Here is an 18,948-nt window from a genome sequence, read left to right on the forward strand (position 1 = left end):
CGGTCTGGTCTACGGAGGATTTCCTGTTTGTCACCAGCTGTTCCCAATCTTAAACTTGCATCACAAAGGGCCGCTCCTGTCGCCTAGCAACAGTTAAGCTAGCTGGCTAACTAACTAACATAACAAACAATTTAAACATTTGTATCTCTAGCTCGATTGAGTTGAAACCAAAAACATTTTAAAGTGTATTCCTCGGTCGCTTGAGAGTCTGCCATCTCGTTGAGTTGGCATTGTGCAATGAATCTTGGGATATGTTGGGCTGTGAAGGATGCACCCGATGGATCCTTTGTGGCCCGGGAAAAGGAGGACGCATTTGTCGGGCGCATCTGAAGGAGCCTTCAAAATAGGACGCCCTTCGACACACCGCTGTCACGGCCTTCAAATACGTCCTTCGAAGGCTGCAGCCCCTGAATCGGGACACAGCTGTTAGAATATTTCTTACTTGGTAACCATAGAAACAGAGTGAAACTTTTGTTTTTCCGAGTGTTTATTAAAAAGGGAATACAAAAAAAACAAACTGTAGAAACCTACAGCGGACACAAAGCAAGCAGACGGGTTGATCATCAGGTCAACAACACACAGCAGCTCATCGCGTTTCTAAGCATTCATGTTACTACAACTACAACTAACTATCAGGTCCGCCTGCGTCACGTCAAGCTCAGCACCGGGTCAGCTACAGGTCTGTCTGAGGTCAGAGGTCACCTGTGGTTTCCTACATCAGTTTTCTACAGAGGTGACTGGACGACAGCAGGGGCACACCGAGGAGATTCAAGCGTGTTTTTGCTCGACGAGCTTCGTCAGCTCGGCGTGAAAACAAAAAACAAACATCCACAAGAAGAGAAGATGATCGAGAAACAACAATCATGTACACAGGAGAAGAGTTCCTCGTATTGCTCTCGTCTTATTGGACAGCTCGGTATCAGTGGAGTACCCTGATTGGATAAGCGAGGACACAAAGACAGCCTCTGTTAGAAGACTACACAAGAGGTTTCAAGATGAGTGATACATTGAGATTAATCCGAAGTTTCTAAGATTCAAGTCAAAAATCTCAAAAGAATGACCTCAGAGAATAAAGATCTCGTAGCGCGCGTATCCTCGGCCAAAAGAAAAGAAAACTCCAAATAAACAAGCAACAAGATTAAAGCATGTCAAACATAAATATATAACCATATTATGCATATATTAGAATCAACCACATCTGGAGCTGTGGGTTAGAAAATAATCTAGAAGTTTAAAGTGCAACTTTACAAAGAAACAATAAAAGAAATACTGTGATTGGAAAGCGTATACTGCAAGGAGGGGGGCAGAGAGGAGTCAGTCCAAACGGGAGGAGCAGGAGAACGATGGGGCTTCAGTGGTTTGAGTCTTTAAATGTCCGTCATCGCAGCAAGAAGACGCAGAAATCCACACTTTTGGCTTCGTCTCTGCTGATACACAACAGAGATAAGAGTCTGTTATTTGCCCGTAAAGTTCCCATCAGTCTTTGCTCCTTCATCCCGCTCCCGTTCGTGTTCGAGGAGGGTAATAAATCCAGCGAGGGCGGGAAAGAGGTGATGTCCCAGCGGGGTGTTGGCAGGCACGCCGCTCCTCTCAAAGTCCCTCAGGCCGTCAGCTTCAGTCGTCCTGCAGAGAAAAGCAGACCATCAGTGAGCAGCCATGTGACCTTCACACAGTCAGACCATGTCCACACTGCTGACAATAAATGTGAAAACTCTTCTTATCCACCAGAAATATCTCGACAACTACTGGAGGGGTCGCATCAAACTTTCATGTTCCCAGGAGGGTGAATCCTGCAAACTTACTCTGACCTGTTCTCTCAAGCTATCATCATCATTGTCTAAAAAATACCTGCAAAACTAATCAACTAACTTCCAGGTCAAAGGTGTACTTTGTATGCTTAGTAGGACTGGGTATCTAACGGATACGGCGTGCTTTAATACCATTCAGTATCTAAAAATGCATCCATGTTTGGTGTCAAAGTTTGATACCCAGGGAGTAAATCCCATCAGTGTCAGTGAGCCAGTAAACATGCGACATTGCTTAAACATATCCGTCTTTCCCACAGAAATGAGTGCGCTGACGCAGCTTTTTCAGACCCGGGAAGACACGCTTATAGATGCCGATTGTGTTCCGCGTGCTTTCGTTCTCCACACAGACTGTTTTTCTTGCATATGTTGCAGCCAGCTAACACATGATTGGTCAATTTTACTTGGACTATAAACATACTACAAACACAAACCAGAACACTTACAGTACTAATATACGTTTGAGCAAATAGAGATTATAAAACTGCTACAAAAAATATATATAACACTGCTTGCATCAAAATCAAGGTATCATTTCTGTTATGGAAAACTTCTGATTGATACCCAGCCCTCGTGCTAACGGAAGCATTCATACACACTTAGAGTCAACATCTTATTTATATATATTATTACACCAAAGAGAAAATGTTCTTATAACCTGAAGTGTGGAAGCAGATAACGGCCATTCTACAGCAGCTACACACTGTGATAAACTACTTAACATTAAAAACAGGATACATCGGCCACATGAACCCATGAGATGTTTTCTTAAGTTAAACATTTCCTTAAATTAAATGGTAATTTAATTTCAACAGACACTACACAGCCTTTAAGATTAAAGTCCTTGTAGCCATTATTAGCTTCTACAAGACAGAAGACAGTGATTTATAACTTGAGGTGACTAACAGAAGAATCCTTATCTGGAGCATCAGTGCTGTTGCTATGGTTACCTGCCGTTTATCACACTTTGTGCACTACATTAGATCAGTTGTGAAACTCGTGTTGAATGACTTCTGTCACACTATTTAAACCAACACCATCAGATGTTTTCAGATTTATCAGTGTGGACATGGAGTTAGATATCCCACAATCCTCAGCTCATCAGCAGGACGCCCAGGCCACAGAGCAGCAGAGACAAGGGAGGGGGGGGAAGGGGGGGACACCAAAAGACACCAACTCATTCGCAACACCGGCACACTCTGCAGTCACAAGGAAAAGATTTAGATATGAACTTAACATAAAAAAACAGGTTTTTACAGCAGTTTCATCTGTGCGTACGATACAGACACAGGTCCAGGCAATGTTTAGCCTAGCTTAGCATAAAGACCGGAAGCAGGTAGAAGCTGTACACAACACTTTCCTGTCTGATTTATATATTTGTTGTTTATTTCAATAATTAACTATTAGCTAACAAAATGGTTCCAGGCCTTAAAACCGTGAATGTAGCTGATGCTAAGCTATGGCTAGTTAGAAAAGGAATGCTCTAAAAAGTATATCTTTTCTAATATTATTTGATTGATTGATTGCAACAAAGAAGCCTGAACAAATTGTGTGTCGTTCATGACGGTAAGAGGAAATAAAAACAAACATTGTAGTTTTAGCAGCAGTTAGCATTAGCTGTTTGTTTACCAACGAAGGCAGCATCTCTAAAGTCATGAACTTGTAGTAAACCAGCATGAAACAACATCTTAAATCAGATAGATTTAAGCTAGGCTAGCAGTTTCCCTCTGCTCTCAGTCATTGTGCTAGGCTAGGCTAATGCCCTGGATCCATCTTTGTACTGGACACACAGATGAAACTGCATCTCTGAAACATGTGACTCAGGAGAAAACCCCTGACAAACACTTGTGACTTTAACAAACAGGCTTCCTTGTGACGTGAACTCAATTCTGCACAGAAGTTGAGATTTAACAAGAAAAAGACTCCAGCATTCAAACAGGCGACACAAACAACAAGATCCGCTGCACACAGGAGGCCTATGGGCTGTGTGGGCCCTGCTCACGGCCCAGCAGGCGCACAGACAGAAGCCGGTGGAGCTCTGTGGTTAGAGGTGGGGTGTGTTAGACTGATGGAGGGGGGGAGGGGGGCACCATGCCATGCTGAGCGCTTCCATGCCAAGCTATCCACCAATCAGCATACACCCCCAACCTACCTGCCCACCGTCCCCAACCAATGGGCTGGCTCTGTCTACCTGTCTGTCTGTAAACCAACCAATCAGATCACAGAATGAGGAGACAGAAGAGGAAGAAGGTGGTAAAAAAAATAAAAATCCTCCTTTACTCTCATCAGTCAGACCGGTGATGTCCAGGAGCTCTCCCTCTTGTTCTTTATACTTTAATTCATCTTTAGTTTCAGGTACTGGTTTCCTATGTTTCCCAGAATGCCTTTGGTCAGCCTGCTGAATAACGGATTGTGTCTTACAAAAAGGTTAATGAACATTTCTGTAATGTTATCAAAGAGTAAGATGCTTTTTTTTAAACCAGGAACAGCTTTATGTCACTCTCTTCAAAGCCACCAGACTCCATTGACAAAAACAGCAGTTTTAGCGAGAAGAACACAGGAGCTGCTCGTCTACCACTGCCTCGATTAGTTAGATTTTTTGTGTTATTTTATGTTGACATAAATATTGTGTTGGATCCAAACTAACCATTTTAAACACAAAGTCACAAAATAACACAAAAAAGCCAACAGATGGAGGCAAAGTTCTGCACGGTAAAATAACTGTTTTTGTCAATGGGGTTTGGCTGTTAATACACAAATACATCTTAGTCTTTAACAAAACTCATGATCTCTGTAGCGATACTTTCTGTAACGCTGTAAGGTATAAAATTGATGGAATAACCCTTTATACTTGAACACTTGGTTTTGGCCAATGTATTAAAAATTATTTTCTGATTTTCTTTGTCTTATTTAACTGACATTAAAAAAACTTCCTGGGGTATCAAAATAAAACCTTTAAAGCTAAACAGGAATATAAAAAATGATTGAAGTAGAAGTGAGTGGAAATACTCAAAAGGAGTTAAACAGTTGTTAACCAGAGTGTCGTGAGCAGAGCGATGACGTGACTCTGTTGTACTGATAGAGTTAATGCTGCTGAAAATTAACATTACTACAAACAGGTAAACATGGAGGAAGTGTTCAGCTTGTACCAACAGCATATTAAAAGAGGAGAAGGAACATGAAACATCGTCAAAGATTAATAAATACTTCAACCTGTTCTGTGGAGTTTACAGAAGGTCATTGAAGGCATCATCTCTGTATGTCTGTGTTGTTGAGTGTGTGTGAGGATTATACAGTTATGAAGGTTAAACAACATATTAAATATTAAAGAATAATGTGTGTATTTACCTGTTGACAGCTGGGACTGGGACCTCCTTCGGGAAATGCTGGGAGTTCTGGAGGCGGAGGAGAGGGTGGAGCCGGCGCTGCTGGCCCGAGAGATGGGGAGAGGGACGGGGGTCACCGGTGGGGAGTCCAGCTGAGTGGAGGTCAGAGGTCGACATGTTACAGTGGTTATTAACAAGTGAAATTAAAATCTTGTTTAATTTTTTTCTGTCTTCAGTGTTTGATGTGAATTTTGCGCAATAAAACATTTCATTGTTAAATTTAAATGATTTACAATTTTATTTTTTCAAGTTGCCAAATATTATTATTAAAATTATTATTTACACATCAGCTCTTTATAATAAGTTTTTCCTAATTATTTCATTAGTAAATATAAAGAAAATGGAAAATAAATTAAATAAAGTCTTAAAAAAATAACAACAAATGAATATCATCATTATATATTCTAATTCAATATAAAAATGGTTCAATTACAATTAAAACTTTATTTAATATTTTATCATGCTTTTATTTGAAATGTCATCAGAAGTTAATTTAAAACGTTTTTATAAATATTGGTCTTTCATCAAAAACAATCGCTGTTGTCTTACTTAACACAAACCAGCAGATATGAGTCATCATTGTGACATCTTTAACACTCGCTCTGTGTGCTTTACCTCGACACTGTCGTGGGTTGGCGAGGACGACGTGGACGAGTTCTCGTGCCTCCTGGAGGACATGAGGCTCAGCTCGACACTGCGAACGCGCTGCGCAAACTTCAGCGAGCAGACCGACTCGCTCATGTTATTAGGCAGAGGAGACACCTGAACACAACACAAGCAGCACAAAAACAAACAGTATAAACTCTGGTTTTACAAATGTCCCAGAAATCAGATTCATGCTTCACGCTTTTACATGGGTCTGATCTCACCTGCACCATCATGAGGGTCTTGCTGTCTCCGCTCAGAGAGTCTTGCAGCAGGTAGGTGAGGCGGGAGTTTCTGAACGGGACGTGGGAGTGTTTGCTCCTCAGAGCGTTGATGACATCACCGAGTGCCGACAGAGATTTGTTGATGCACTGAGCTTCTCTGAGGCGACTGCCCTCCGCCCCCGACTTAGCAATCCTCTCTGAGCCTGCCAGGTCCACCAGGTTCAACTTACCTGCAACCAAAACACACCAAAATCCTCTCAGTGCTCCTCTTAGACTCAGACAAGGTCAGATTATCTGAGCCAGGTTGTACACCCAATGCAATTCACTTAACGCATGACACAGTTTTGATAATAATGCTCCAAAGTGATTTGATTTGTCCCACAGGCCCCTTAAAAAAAGGGAGGTTGCAAGGGTCTGAGCTGGGTCCTTTACTTTTTATAATCTACATAAACAATAGTATCACTTCAACACAGACTTATAACATTCTTTTATACAGACGATGCCATCTTGTAAATAAAGGCGACTCTATGCAGACGATACCATCTTGTATGTAAAGGCTACTCTATGTACAAATACAATCTTGTAAGTAAAGTGGTTCTTCTTCAAACCATGCCAAGATTGAAATCAAGATTTCAGTAGTGAAATGGTTCCTGTTCAACCAGACTGAGAGTCTGCAGCCCTGCTAGCAGCTCTTTAAGGCTGTACTCAGACACAGGGGTGTTATGAGCAAAATGCTACCATCAGCATGCAAAAATGTCCACATAGACAATGAGAATATGCTGATGTGTAGCAGGTATTATGTAACCATGTTTACTATGTTAGTTTAGCCTGTGCTAGCATTTTAACATTAGCTATTAAACAGAACAAATAGTAAAGCTGAGGCTGTTTTTGCAGGTATTTGGTCATAAACCAAAGTTAAGGACCTAATGATGGCGCTAGATAAAAAGTTGCATGATCACCAAAGTTATTATAATTCATCCTGTGGGGAGCATGAATGTCTTTGGTACCTTGTGTACGGTTTCCAGTAGCAGAGTTGAATCCAGACACGGTGATGATGAGCAGAGCGTGCGAGCGAGAGCTGTGTTCGTTCAGGTTGGTGCAGGCTGTTGTTCTGTTCATGTGACCCAGCTCGAACACCTGAGGACGGGTTACACACACACACACACGCATACTCAGCATCAGAGATACAAGTAAATTGATCAATTATCAAAATTGGTGCAGATCTATTGTCTGTTAATTTAACAAATTTACTTCTTGTTTCAGTTGATTTCCTCTCAAATTTGAAGAAAAGCAGGAGATTTCTAGAGACGCAAACCCACCTACAAGCTCGTTTTTGAGGTTTCAAGGTCAAGAAGCAGACACCAACAGCTTACTAGAGGTCATCATATGTGAAAGGACGAGCGCAGCAGGAAATGCTCACCTTGTTGATGTCCTCTGGGCTCTGCACGGTGAACTCAGTCAGCCCGGGGACGCAGAGCTGTCCGCTGCCGTCAGGGTTCATCTTAATGTCCAGCTTGTCGGTTGGATTCTCCCCCAGCAGGTTCCTGATCAACGACAGAGACGTTAACAACCTGCAGACTCCGACCCAGCGCTCACAGAACACATGTCCAATCACAGCATAGCAACTTGTGACGGCAGATGTGTCAGCGTTTCATCAACTGAAGTTCGTTAGCCTTTAGCCTGGGTCTGTTAGCACTAGCATCATGCAGTTAGCTTAAACCTTGATTCTGCTTTAACCTAAGTAAGCTTTAGCCTCAAGCAGTCTTTAAACACAAGAGATACAATGTATGATGTGTATCATATGTCGTCTTATCCTGGGTCTGTTAGCATAAGCCTAAGTTAGCTTTAACCTCGATTCTTTTAGCTTTAGCCTTAGGAAGTTAGCTTTAGCCTCAGACAGTGAGCGTTTTAACGCAAGCAAAAGAGTGTATGATTTTAAAAATGAATCAAAATAGTGCTTTCTATTAACTTGTGAAGCTAACATTAGCTTAACTTGTTTCTAGTGGTAGTTTATATTCTAGTGAAATGATGGCACTCAGCAGCAGCTGCGGCAGATTTATTTTCATTGACTGTTGTAAAAATAGTTTCTGGATTAAATGATCCGCTGTATTAAATGGTCCTGAGCTGTCTGATAATCTGAGGGTTTAATCTGTCTCGAGTTCTCAGAATTCAGAACCTTTCTGCCAAAAAGGGTCCATCCAGCGTGCAGATGTTCTGTTACACAACAGCTGGACAGATGGAGAGAAACAGATGGCTTTTAATATGATCCTCTTTTATATAACGTCTCTGAAACTGCAGGAAAACCTGGCACAATTTGGTTCAGATGTCTTGAGTGTCATCACGTCAATTCACTGCACACCAGGAGGGGATTAATGAAAATACAGACAACTTAACTCGTCTTACATCTTCACCACAAGAGGGTAGAGGTGGGAAGTTTGACCTGATGGTGGTCAGTCGTTTAAATGGTGGCCTTTAGTCAGCACTCTGCTTTTATTAGCAATTTGTTAAGCTCAGGTTTACTTACAATTTCAAATTAATCATCTCACTCCTCTAACTCTGTCACACCGGTGATGAAAAGGTTTAAAATTGATGCAGCAGAACCAGAGATATCCGCTTATTTATACTTTTAATACATATGCATTAAACCTGCCTGGAAACACCTGCAGAGGTAAAGAAGCACTTTCGCTTATAAGCATGTTCTTTTATTGTTTCTACGTAAACATTAGCAAGTTAGCATGCCATGTCAGCACAAGGTAGAGCTGATGCTGAAAGGAATTCAGTCATTACTTTTTAACCCATGTACATCCAGTGTGACCTGATTATTTCCCCTGCTTCTAAAATCCTTGTTGAGATATTTTAGTCTAATCTGACTCGGCTCATTGTGTCTGCGTCCTCACCGCAGCGTCTCGTTGTAGATCTCCACCATGCTGACGGTGATCTTGTAGTCCCAGTCGGGAGCTTTCTCCGTCACCTCAGAGAACAGCAGGCGGAGCGCTCGCTGGTTGATGCCGGGGTCTTCCATCACACCCTGAACACACACACACACACACACAGAATTACACATTAATGTAGAGCGATGTCAGAGAATGCACAGGAGAGGGTCACACAAAAGTAGACCCTGCCGTGGACTAACATCACATTTTAAATGTTTGTTCTTACCTCCATGGTGTAAGTCTTCCCCGAGCCGGTCTGTCCGTAGGCGAAGATGCAGACGTTAAAGCCATCGATACAGGAAGTAACCAGAGATTGGACCTCCTGAAATACCTGATGGACCAATCAGAGAGAGCAGAGAAGTCAAATACACTGACAGTACCTCTAATATAGAAATACTTCCATGTCTAAATAGGATCAGATCTCAGGTGTGTTTTTGTGTTCTACCACTTCCTGTCCTGCCTTGAGGAGTCACTCACCTCTTCCTGGGTGGCCTGAGGAGGGAAGACTTTGTCAAGTTCAAAGGTCATGATCTTGCCCTTGTTGGAGAGGTAGAGGATGGCGTCATCTTCCGAGTCGAAGCTAAGCATGGTTTTGGCGTCGGCGGAGTCCTGCTCCTCCTGACTGACCGGCCGGACGCGGCAGAAAACACGGATGTTACCTGCGAGACGCAGAGCAGGGACATGGAGGAGTCAGCGCGCGCTATCCAAACACAAACAAGTGCTAAAAGTAAGAAGACGTAAATGTGTGTTTGGTTTTTGCTTCAGACCTTTGAGTCGGACCAGCTCGTTGTGACACTTCTTCCTCAGGTTCATCTCTCGCTTGTATTTACGCAGCAGCTCCTGGTTGGTGCTGCTCACCTCGCTGATCACCTGACAGATCTGACACACACACACACACACACACACACACACACACACACACACACACACACACACACACACACACACACACACACACACACACACACACACACACACACACACACACACACACACACACACACAAATAAGAAAACTTATTTAACTGCAATCAGAATAAAAGCTCCAACAGAAAGAAAATTGTAAACAATCTCATTAGATTATCCGGTTCACTGAAGACATTAGAATTGATTTGAAAAGTCTTTTTTATGGATCACACAGCATGTGCTGTTTCCACTACATCGAGGACATGAAATGGATTAGTGGCTCTGCAATTCAGAATATTCCCACGTCGGCCATTTTCCTCTGACTTACTGCTAAAGGTGGGAAACTCAAATATTTTTATAATGTGTTTAGTTTGCAAATCATCTAAATGTAGAGAATCTGACAAATTGTTGTCCTGTCACTTACGGTAAAATAAGATGCATTTTTATACATTTTTTCCATCTACAAAGTTGGCTGTGTCCTTTAAACAGGTGCGACCAATATACCAGTATAAAATTCAGAGGTATTTCATTGTGTTTCTGTATTTTACCCAGACGATGGCGCTATAATCTAGCTAAAGCTTTGTCATAGACATGCACAGTTATGATCGCTAGTGTAGCTGCCGTCCTCACAACAATCGTTACCGTAGGCTGAGCTCAACAAGCACACCGGTAGCTATCAGGATTCTCTCGCAAACTCGACATGGCGAAAACAGATGGGAGGCTGTAATTTAGTGTGTTTTGAATGTGTTACAAATAAAAATAAACTGAAATAGTGTTGAAATAACAAATTAATAAACAGCTATAGAAAACCTTTTTTCCCTCTGGGATACCCCCAAAAACAGACTGCGTGTTATATTACAGATTTAACGGTAATCTTGATTTATGAGACTCTCTTAAAACAATGGACAGTTAAAAACTTATTGAGGGCTTTATTTCAAAGAACATATTTTATAACCCATCAGTTATATGTAGCTAAATCACAACAGCATTCGTTAGCAGTCAACGGATTCTTAACTAAAATTGGGAAGTTATTAGGCTTACCTATTTGGTATTTTGAATATAGCGTATTCATTAACATCTTCTGAGCATGCTCACTCACCTCCTGCTTGGCCTCTGTGATAGCTTTGTCCAGCATGAAGGGGAAGTCCTGCACCTGCCTTTTGAGACAGTTGTAGTCAGAGGTGAGAGTCCTGAGGGCCGGCTGCAGGCTCAGCAGGTTCATACGCACTCCTGAAACAAACACAAACATTTAGCTGAGTCCAAACGCACACTGTGACAGAGGACAGCAAACAGGAACCTGTCTGACCTGCAAGGTTCTCGTGGACCGCCTTCATCTCGCTCTCGGCTCTGATGAACGCCTCCTCGATCACACGGTTCTTCTCCTCCTCCAGGTTCTGCATCTCCGCCTCCAGCTGACCCTGAGCTCGCTCCATCTCTCCTTCGTACACCAGGATCTGGATGGGGGCAGGAGGACATGATCAGAGAGGATGGACAAACTGAGAGAAGACCAGTGGGACAACATGGCCTGGACTGTGGATCCGAATGTGTCTCACAGCCGTTACATCGCTCTCTTCAAAGCCACCAGACTCCACTGACAAAAACAATTTTAGCTAGTGGTACAAGGGAGATGCTTGTCTACTGCTGCCTCGATCAGTTAGCTTGTCCGTGCTATTGTGTGACTTTTGGATTTTAAATGGTTTATTTTGAAATACTGGAAAAACTATTCTGCAAATTACTAAACAGGAGGACCAAAGATCTAGGCTAAAACCAGGGTAAACATCATCTACATAACCAACACAACAGAAGCTACTACAGTAAACAAGCTGGCTATAGCCTACTGAACAGAACACACAGGTAAATCCGATCACACAGGTGTACAAGGTTCAGGAGGCAGAGCCTGAGGTACAGGAAGGCTACATTCACATTGCAGCTAAAAGTGATGCTAACATTTGTTTCAATCCATGTGTCAAACATTTGAATCTCTCTCCACACAAATAAAACCATGAAAATCTCTTTTATCTTCATGTGTCTATTACAGAGATGGATCCAGGAAGTGTTTAGCCTAGCTTAGCATAAAGACCGGAAGCGGGTGAAACTCACTAGCCAAACTCCGTTAAAGAGAATCCACCATCAAACTCCAAAACTGTCTGATTCACACACTGGTTGATGTTTATTTTTAGAAATTGTAAAATGTAGTAATTAACAGCTTTTTGTTTGCCTTTTTCTTGTATTATTTTAATGTAAATAATAACTTAAATAGCAGAAGGTTTGTAGAGGTGGAATCCTTTGTGTCTGTGAAAGAGGATGCCAGCTGTTTGGCTAACTAACAATCTTGCTTGCTAGCTAGCAGGACAACTGCTTGGCTTGCTAGCTAGTTAGCTAACTTCCAATCTGGTTTACTGACTGAATCTGTTGCCAAATGTTGTGTTCAGGTGACATTATGTTTAGTTACTATGAAATTTGTCTGCTATGATCTCTCTAACTTGGTGAAAAGAGACAACAAAACTTAGGCAAAATAACTGTTGCTATGCAGTTCTACCAACCCGATATCAACACTAAAAGTCTGTTCGGCTAACTTAGCAGCTTTATTGGTTTCTGATTTACCTGATATAATAAAAAGCTATACAGAAAGTAGTTCATTCAGGCTTTAAAGTGAATGTTGTGATGCTAACTATTATCTAACTTAACCAAACAACTGGAGTAGTAAACTAGCTGGTTAGCCAATATGCTAACATGTTAAATTAGAAAGTCTAGGAGCTAAGCTAGCAGTGCCCCTTTATGCTTAGCTAGGCTCATCACAGAGGGGCTAAATTTAAAAACACATGATGGAAGCTAATAAACAGAAAGTTAACATCTGCTCTTGGTTGTAGTGTGAACACAGCCTTAATGGTGTTTGGGACACTACAGGGAGCACTGGGAGAAATTAACTGGGCACATCACAGACTCGAAGATCTCAGGGTCCAAAGCTTACCAAGAAAACTAATTCGAACATTTCCTGACGTCTTTCCGTGATTTCTCCTTCAGGTCAGGGTCGAAAGAATACGCTTGTTAACTGTACGATAATTTAAGAATATATAAATATAAATCATTCGTTTCAGGAATCTAAACTTATTACAAGATTTTAAATTAACTTCTTAAACTATTTGTCTCACTTGGACAAACACAATGATTAAATCCCTGTTTTTTAACAATGATACCTGCTTTAAATAATCAGTTCATTATTGTTAGTGTGCCTTATTAGATCAATTACATCAGTTTTTGCCGAGGGCCTTTTAAAACCCAATTTTTGTCACCTCACTTTTATAGTTTTATTTAAAATCTCTTACGCAAGTCTCTCTGAATATTCGGACAGATTTTGTCCTGGGTCTTGCCTCTCAGGTTGTACCTGCAGACACTAACCAGGGCTAAAAAAGGCCTGTTAAGTGTGTTTTGGGTCAAAAGAACATTTAATCCACATTTTAATAGTTTTTTTCTGTAACTTCACTGTCCCCCAAACCTGCTCCTGAATTCAAACTGACACTCTTGTAATCATTGGTCTTCTTACGTAACAAGCTTTAGTTCTAAATAGGTTTAAGGCGTATTTGTGGTTTATTTGGCAGCTTTGGCACCTGAGCTCTCAGTCAGCAGAAAGGGTCACTCTGGCTGTGATCTCTGAAGGGGAAGGGGGGGGGGGGGGGGGGGGGGGGCTGCGCCAACCTTGGACAACCTGCGAACCAACTCGCTGTTTCCCCTGCCGAAGGCCTTGGAGAGGAGGCCGCACAGACGGGTTTGATCTGTGAATAGCTGCAGCCGCATGCATGCAGAGAGAAGAAGGTTAACAGTAGAGGTGGGAGGGTGGGGTTCAAACTAGCCTAAAGTCTGTTTGACACCATCTTACACCATTCATTTAAACCTCATCAACACAGCTGTGCTCCACACACCTGAGGTCTCCATCACAAAAACAAATTGTAGCTCAACTTCTATTCGGCTTAAAAAAGAACCTTAAGGTATTTTTTGTTTCCATTCGTCACATTATGCATACATATATCAACCTGTAAACAAGCCATAAGTACACCTGAATAATATAAACTTTCTAGCTTCATGAAGCTGGGTCAGTTTTAACCACAGTTCATCACCACTGTAACCTATGCTGCACACCTAATACCCTCCATAACTTAATAATAATCTTGATGATGCTGGCTTATCCAGGATCAGTGATGTTAGTGTAAGTGACCAGGAGGCAGACCAGCGACAGACACAGCAAAGGACAAACCAGCAAACGATCAGCTGGAGCAGAATATCGTTGGTGTGATAGTCTTACCTGCGTCCTGAGCTGAGCACAGCTCCTCTGGGAATCGTGCAGCTGCGTCTCGAGCTCCCTCAGCAGCTGCCTCTGCACAGAGAGCTGCTCCTGCAGGCCGGCGTTCTTCACCTGCAGCTCAGCCAGAGCTTTCTGAGAGTCAGCCGACTCCACCTCCACCGTCTGAGTGACATACTGAAGAGTAACAACAAACTACAGCTTAAAAAAGATCTTTTGATAGCATCCATGTTTCTACCAGAAGTCCATCTGAAGGATTGATTGCTTATCGATAAGGTGTTTAATTTGTTGCTGTGACCTTAATCTGCACATCAAACATCAAACTTCTGTAATTAATCAGCCTGTCTGACCAGCATCTCCTCTACATCATCAGCATCTACCTTGACTCTAGGGGGCGTCGCTGCCTGCCTGGCGAGCTCATCCTCACACTCCTGCAGTCGTAGGTTGAGTTTCTGCTCGGCCTCCCCCTGCCTCCTCCTCGACTCCTCCAGCTGCCTCCTGCCGTCCTCCAGCTGCCGGGTCGAGTCGTCCAGCTGCCGGTGGAGACTCTCCACCCTGGAGGTTTTCTCCAGCAGCTCTCGCTCCAGCTCAGCCAGCCTCCGCTCCCTGTGCCGGGCCTGGCTCTCCCAGCGGGACACCTCCCTCCGCAGGGACTCTGCATCCTGCGAAACACAGGTGACGTTTTTCATTGCGATGAATATTTGGAATTTTGTACTTAAAGGAATCACTGATTGTCAAAATAGAAGCAGATATATTTTCCGTCTCTAAGCTAACTGACAACTTTCAGCCCAACACGTGACTGTATTAGTAAAGAGTGAGCTTACATTGAATCATCTTATGTAGTAGCAGTAATATTTTATTACAATCACCTGTTCAAATTACATTAATCCTAAGATATGTATAATAAGGAGCCTGGTCTGTGATGTGCAGGTGGGAGATGCTAGGCTAGCTTTCTGCGAGGTGTCGGTGCCTTTTGGAGATTTTTTTATACATACTACGGATAAATAATTTGGCTTACTGTGTGGATAATTGTACCAACAGGCCGTCCAAAAGGTCTGTACTCTGACAAACACCGTATCAATCTCTTTAAATAGTCATCTAATGAATAAGCCTTGTGTACAGACTGTTTAACTTTGATAAGGAAGCCCCTTCGCTGCTCTCCGGCTTCACTTTCCCATCCAAATATGGTCCCCCAGACTCCAAAAAACCAAAATGGCTACCATAATGCCAAACAAGAAACTTCAAAACGGCCAGTGGATGACATCACGGTGGTTACCTCCACATCTTTTATACAGTCTGTGGTTTATATCTACCTGGCTGTGAGGGCAGTGGCTGCAGCTGCAGGTGTCTGCTGCAGCGTCCAGGTTCAGAAGCTCTGAGCTCTTGCATGACTTCAGCTCCTGCTTCAGACGCTGGTTCTCCACCACCAGCAGCTCCAGCTGCTTCTCCAGGTCTGTCGCCCCCTGCAGGACAAAGTGATGCATAAAAACATGATCTTTATAACGTAATACCTCTGAATACCTCACACGTTTGCACTAAGGCCACAGCACAGAACTTGTATTACATGAACTATGTGTTCAATCTGTTCATGTGTGTCACTGTGTTCCTGTCTTTTTTCCCAGGGTTTCTCAGGAATGTGGTCGAGCAGAGTCTCACCAGTTCAGAGCGAAGTCTCTCCACCTCCTGAGTCTGATCCAACAGCTTCTCCTCCAGCTCCTCCACCTGCGAACACCACAAGGACAAGCAAACATCACACCGGGTCAAAAACAACTTTCTCAACATGTCATTTGCACAGATTTCTCATATTTTTAAATCCAAGAGAAAAAAATGATAAAAACGTACATCTACATCTTGCTGTTATAAAATGTAGGATTTTAAACATAGGAAGCAGTGAGGCTCAAACAGCTCGTTAATCATAGATTCTCTCCTTTAGCTCAACACGGAAAAATGAAATCCAACCTGCAGAGCAGCAGCTCAGCTGCTTTAATGATGTAATAAACCTGTCAAAGCTTTTGGTTGGTTTCACCTGTGATGCTAATGTGTACATCAGTCTGACAGATGATGCGTCACCTGTGATTATGCACGTCAGGGAAAGTCGTTGAACAACGTCAAGTTTCTGTATTTGTTTACAGCGAGACAGAGAGATCACCATAGCACTGGTGCTCTGACCTTTGAAAGTGATTTGTAAAATATTGAGAAGAAGAAGACTAACCCTTCTTTATTAAACCCTGAGGGGAGATTCAATATTTCCACTCTGTTTCTACAAATATGCAACACACACGAAGGCCGGAAATACACACATGCACAAACAGGACCCCATGGACATGCACTAATACAGAGATGCCAAAGTGAGGGGGCTGCACATGGACATGTGCCCCAAGCAGTTGGCGGATTCGTGGGGATTTGCTCAAGCACACCTCGGCGGAGCCCAGGAAAGGAACTGGCACCTCTCCAGCTGCCAGCCCCAATTCCAGACTCGGTCCGAACCGGGACTTGAACCAACCACCCTCCGGTCTCAAGCCAAGTCCCTACAGACTGAGCTACCATCTACTAAAGGGTCCGAGGGGATGAGGGGATGAGGGACATGATGCAAAGATATTGTGTGAGCTGAAGGGTACAGCTGCATGTAGGTGTTGAAAGATTTAAGTTATGGGAGTTTGTCAGCAGGTGGCGCTGCAGCAGTAACACAGAGCTAAAGGGGGAGTTTAAGACACTTTAAAAACATAATGTAAAGTAAAACATGTTAAATGTTAGCATATCAAAATGCTAACAAAACTTCCTGAACATCCCTTGAAAGCTCCCCAAAGAACTGTGTACAGGTGTGAGATATTTCCTGTAGACGTACCTGTGTGCGCAGCCGAGTAACGAGCTGCTCTTCTTCTGGACAGCTGAGAAGATCTGAAGGCTGCTCACCTGGCTGCAGCACCCTCACACCTGTCCACAACACACACAGGATACATGTCAAAGGTGAGTATGAGGAAGATTTAGTCAACTGAAGGAGGTACAGATGTAAACTTTCACAATAAAAATACTTAAAATATAATCTATTATAATCTAATATATCACATATTTGTTCGAGCTCAGCGTTACCAATGATGAGTTCTGTTGAGAATCACTGGATGTAACTCGACACTATTCTTAAGAAAACTAGACGGTAACTTTAATAATCTCAGCGGAACAACACAGGCCTATTTATCCCTTTTACTCTCATGCAGCTGCTTTGGTTCTTTGAAGTAAAACATCCTTTGGAGTTTGGACCTTTGTGGAGAACACCACAACTGCAAGAACCACATCAGAACATGTGGCCTGTTAAATACTGGTGCTAAAGCTGGATGTACTGTTCTCACCGTTGGGCGGGGCAGACGTCTGAACTCCTCCTCCAACACCGCCACCCGCCTTCTGCTGGAAGCTCTGCTGCTGCAGCTGCTGGAGCAGCAGGTGACGGGTGACTTCTTCAGAGTGAAGACGAGCCTGAAACTCACTCACTTTGTCCTGTAGAGTCTGAACACACACAGACACATATTAGTGAATATCAATAATCAGTCACGTGGAGCTGGTTTTAAAAGGAAGAAGCTGCGGAAATCACGGTTCTTCTTTTTCACATCTACAAGCTGTGAAACTGTGCAGGAGGACAAGAAAGCTAAACATGTACAGAACAAAAAGGAGGACGACAAGCAGCTCTGAGTAAGCAGCAGAAACTACGAGACGACGAGAAGCTGAATGAAGTTTTTACGTAGGCAGACGTCCAAGAGTAAGACCAGGAGACCTTCTGCAGACGGGAACAGCGTGACGAATGGAAAACATGGAGGACAGCACAGCATGAGACACAAGAAGAGACAGGTGGGCAGAGAAAAGACAACAGAATGACTTCACATGCAAGACTACAGTTAGTCCGATGCAGACACAAATATTCTGGAACTACCTGAGATATCGCTTAATAATACACGAGTCACGATGCACGTCACGAGTCAGCGTACCCATCCAATACTATAATCTACTAGGCCATCAAAAAACCCTCTTGTTTCTTCTTCTCTAAAACAGTATCCTACACAGCGGCGGTAAAGACGGCAGTGAGGGAGACATGCCCGGACTTGTTTACTGCACCTACTACGGAGACATCAGTGATCGCCAACTGACTGTTTTTATCGCGTGTGCGTTCATGAATATGGACGTTAGTTTAGACTGGCTCGAGTTTCTTTATTTGTATATTGTTGATCACTTTGCATAGTCAGTGCGCGTGCACATTCATGCCGTGTTGATGTCGTAGCATTAAATCAAGCTTTTTTAGGGAATCATCGAGCCTTTAGGCAAAATTAAAGCGCTGTTTTATCGGCGGACAATATCGGCATGTCATTTTCAAGCCATAATCTGCAGATACCGATAACGTGCCGATAATATCGTATCATATCACCTTCATACAGGGCTACTAGAATACATACATGCTAACAATCATGTACACTTTTTTACCACAGTGGTATCGGGGAGGTAACACATGTAGGTATCAGAATCTGTTTTATAAAGGGAAAGATGACAACCAGAAATCTATGAAACTTTACTGAAGTTAGACACAACAAGAAATCTTGATGCGGATTTGACTTGAGCCGAGTCAGCACAAATGTTCCCTGTTAAATGCTGGTGTGAGCAGACGTGTGACAGTGTGTGTGTGTGAGAGATGAGCATCATGCAGAGTGACTAAAGCATCAGAGAGAATCAACAGTGATGTCAGAGATGTGATGAGCAGGTCGACAGGCCG

The 18,948-nt window shown here is 42.8% G+C and overlaps 1 protein-coding gene across 3 annotated transcripts in view; it reads right to left on the reverse strand.

Annotated features, from left to right (window-relative positions):
* Positions 1 to 475: 475 nt before the first annotated feature.
* The window catches only part of kifc3 (kinesin family member C3), a 52,555-nt gene continuing 34,082 nt past the window's right edge, over positions 476 to 18,948 (reverse strand). For 2 of the 3 annotated variants that reach the window (XM_069661957.1, XM_069661965.1), the window contains exons 4-22: positions 17,543 to 17,696; positions 17,041 to 17,129; positions 15,852 to 15,917; positions 15,509 to 15,658; positions 14,576 to 14,857; positions 14,199 to 14,372; positions 11,205 to 11,352; positions 10,998 to 11,128; positions 9,761 to 9,872; positions 9,471 to 9,652; positions 9,220 to 9,324; positions 8,958 to 9,088; positions 7,481 to 7,604; positions 7,068 to 7,197; positions 6,061 to 6,290; positions 5,807 to 5,953; positions 5,154 to 5,283; positions 3,958 to 4,004; positions 476 to 1,623 (exon numbers count right to left, since the gene is read on the reverse strand). In XM_069661957.1, the coding sequence (XP_069518058.1) occupies positions 1,615 to 1,623; positions 3,958 to 4,004; positions 5,154 to 5,283; positions 5,807 to 5,953; positions 6,061 to 6,290; positions 7,068 to 7,197; positions 7,481 to 7,604; positions 8,958 to 9,088; positions 9,220 to 9,324; positions 9,471 to 9,652; positions 9,761 to 9,872; positions 10,998 to 11,128; positions 11,205 to 11,352; positions 14,199 to 14,372; positions 14,576 to 14,857; positions 15,509 to 15,658; positions 15,852 to 15,917; positions 17,041 to 17,129; positions 17,543 to 17,696 (2,541 nt within the window). In that variant the 3' untranslated portion in view covers positions 476 to 1,614. The remainder of the gene's footprint in view (positions 1,624 to 3,957; positions 4,005 to 5,153; positions 5,284 to 5,806; positions 5,954 to 6,060; positions 6,291 to 7,067; positions 7,198 to 7,480; positions 7,605 to 8,957; positions 9,089 to 9,219; positions 9,325 to 9,470; positions 9,653 to 9,760; positions 9,873 to 10,997; positions 11,129 to 11,204; positions 11,353 to 14,198; positions 14,373 to 14,575; positions 14,858 to 15,508; positions 15,659 to 15,851; positions 15,918 to 17,040; positions 17,130 to 17,542; positions 17,697 to 18,948) is intronic. The other variant, XM_069661973.1, reaches the window with a different exon arrangement.

This window comes from Semicossyphus pulcher, unplaced genomic scaffold (assembly GCF_022749685.1).
Source record: "Semicossyphus pulcher isolate SPU_LCO1_2020_fin unplaced genomic scaffold, fSemPul1.0.p SCAF_1, whole genome shotgun sequence".
Lineage (NCBI taxonomy): Eukaryota > Metazoa > Chordata > Actinopteri > Labriformes > Labridae > Semicossyphus > Semicossyphus pulcher.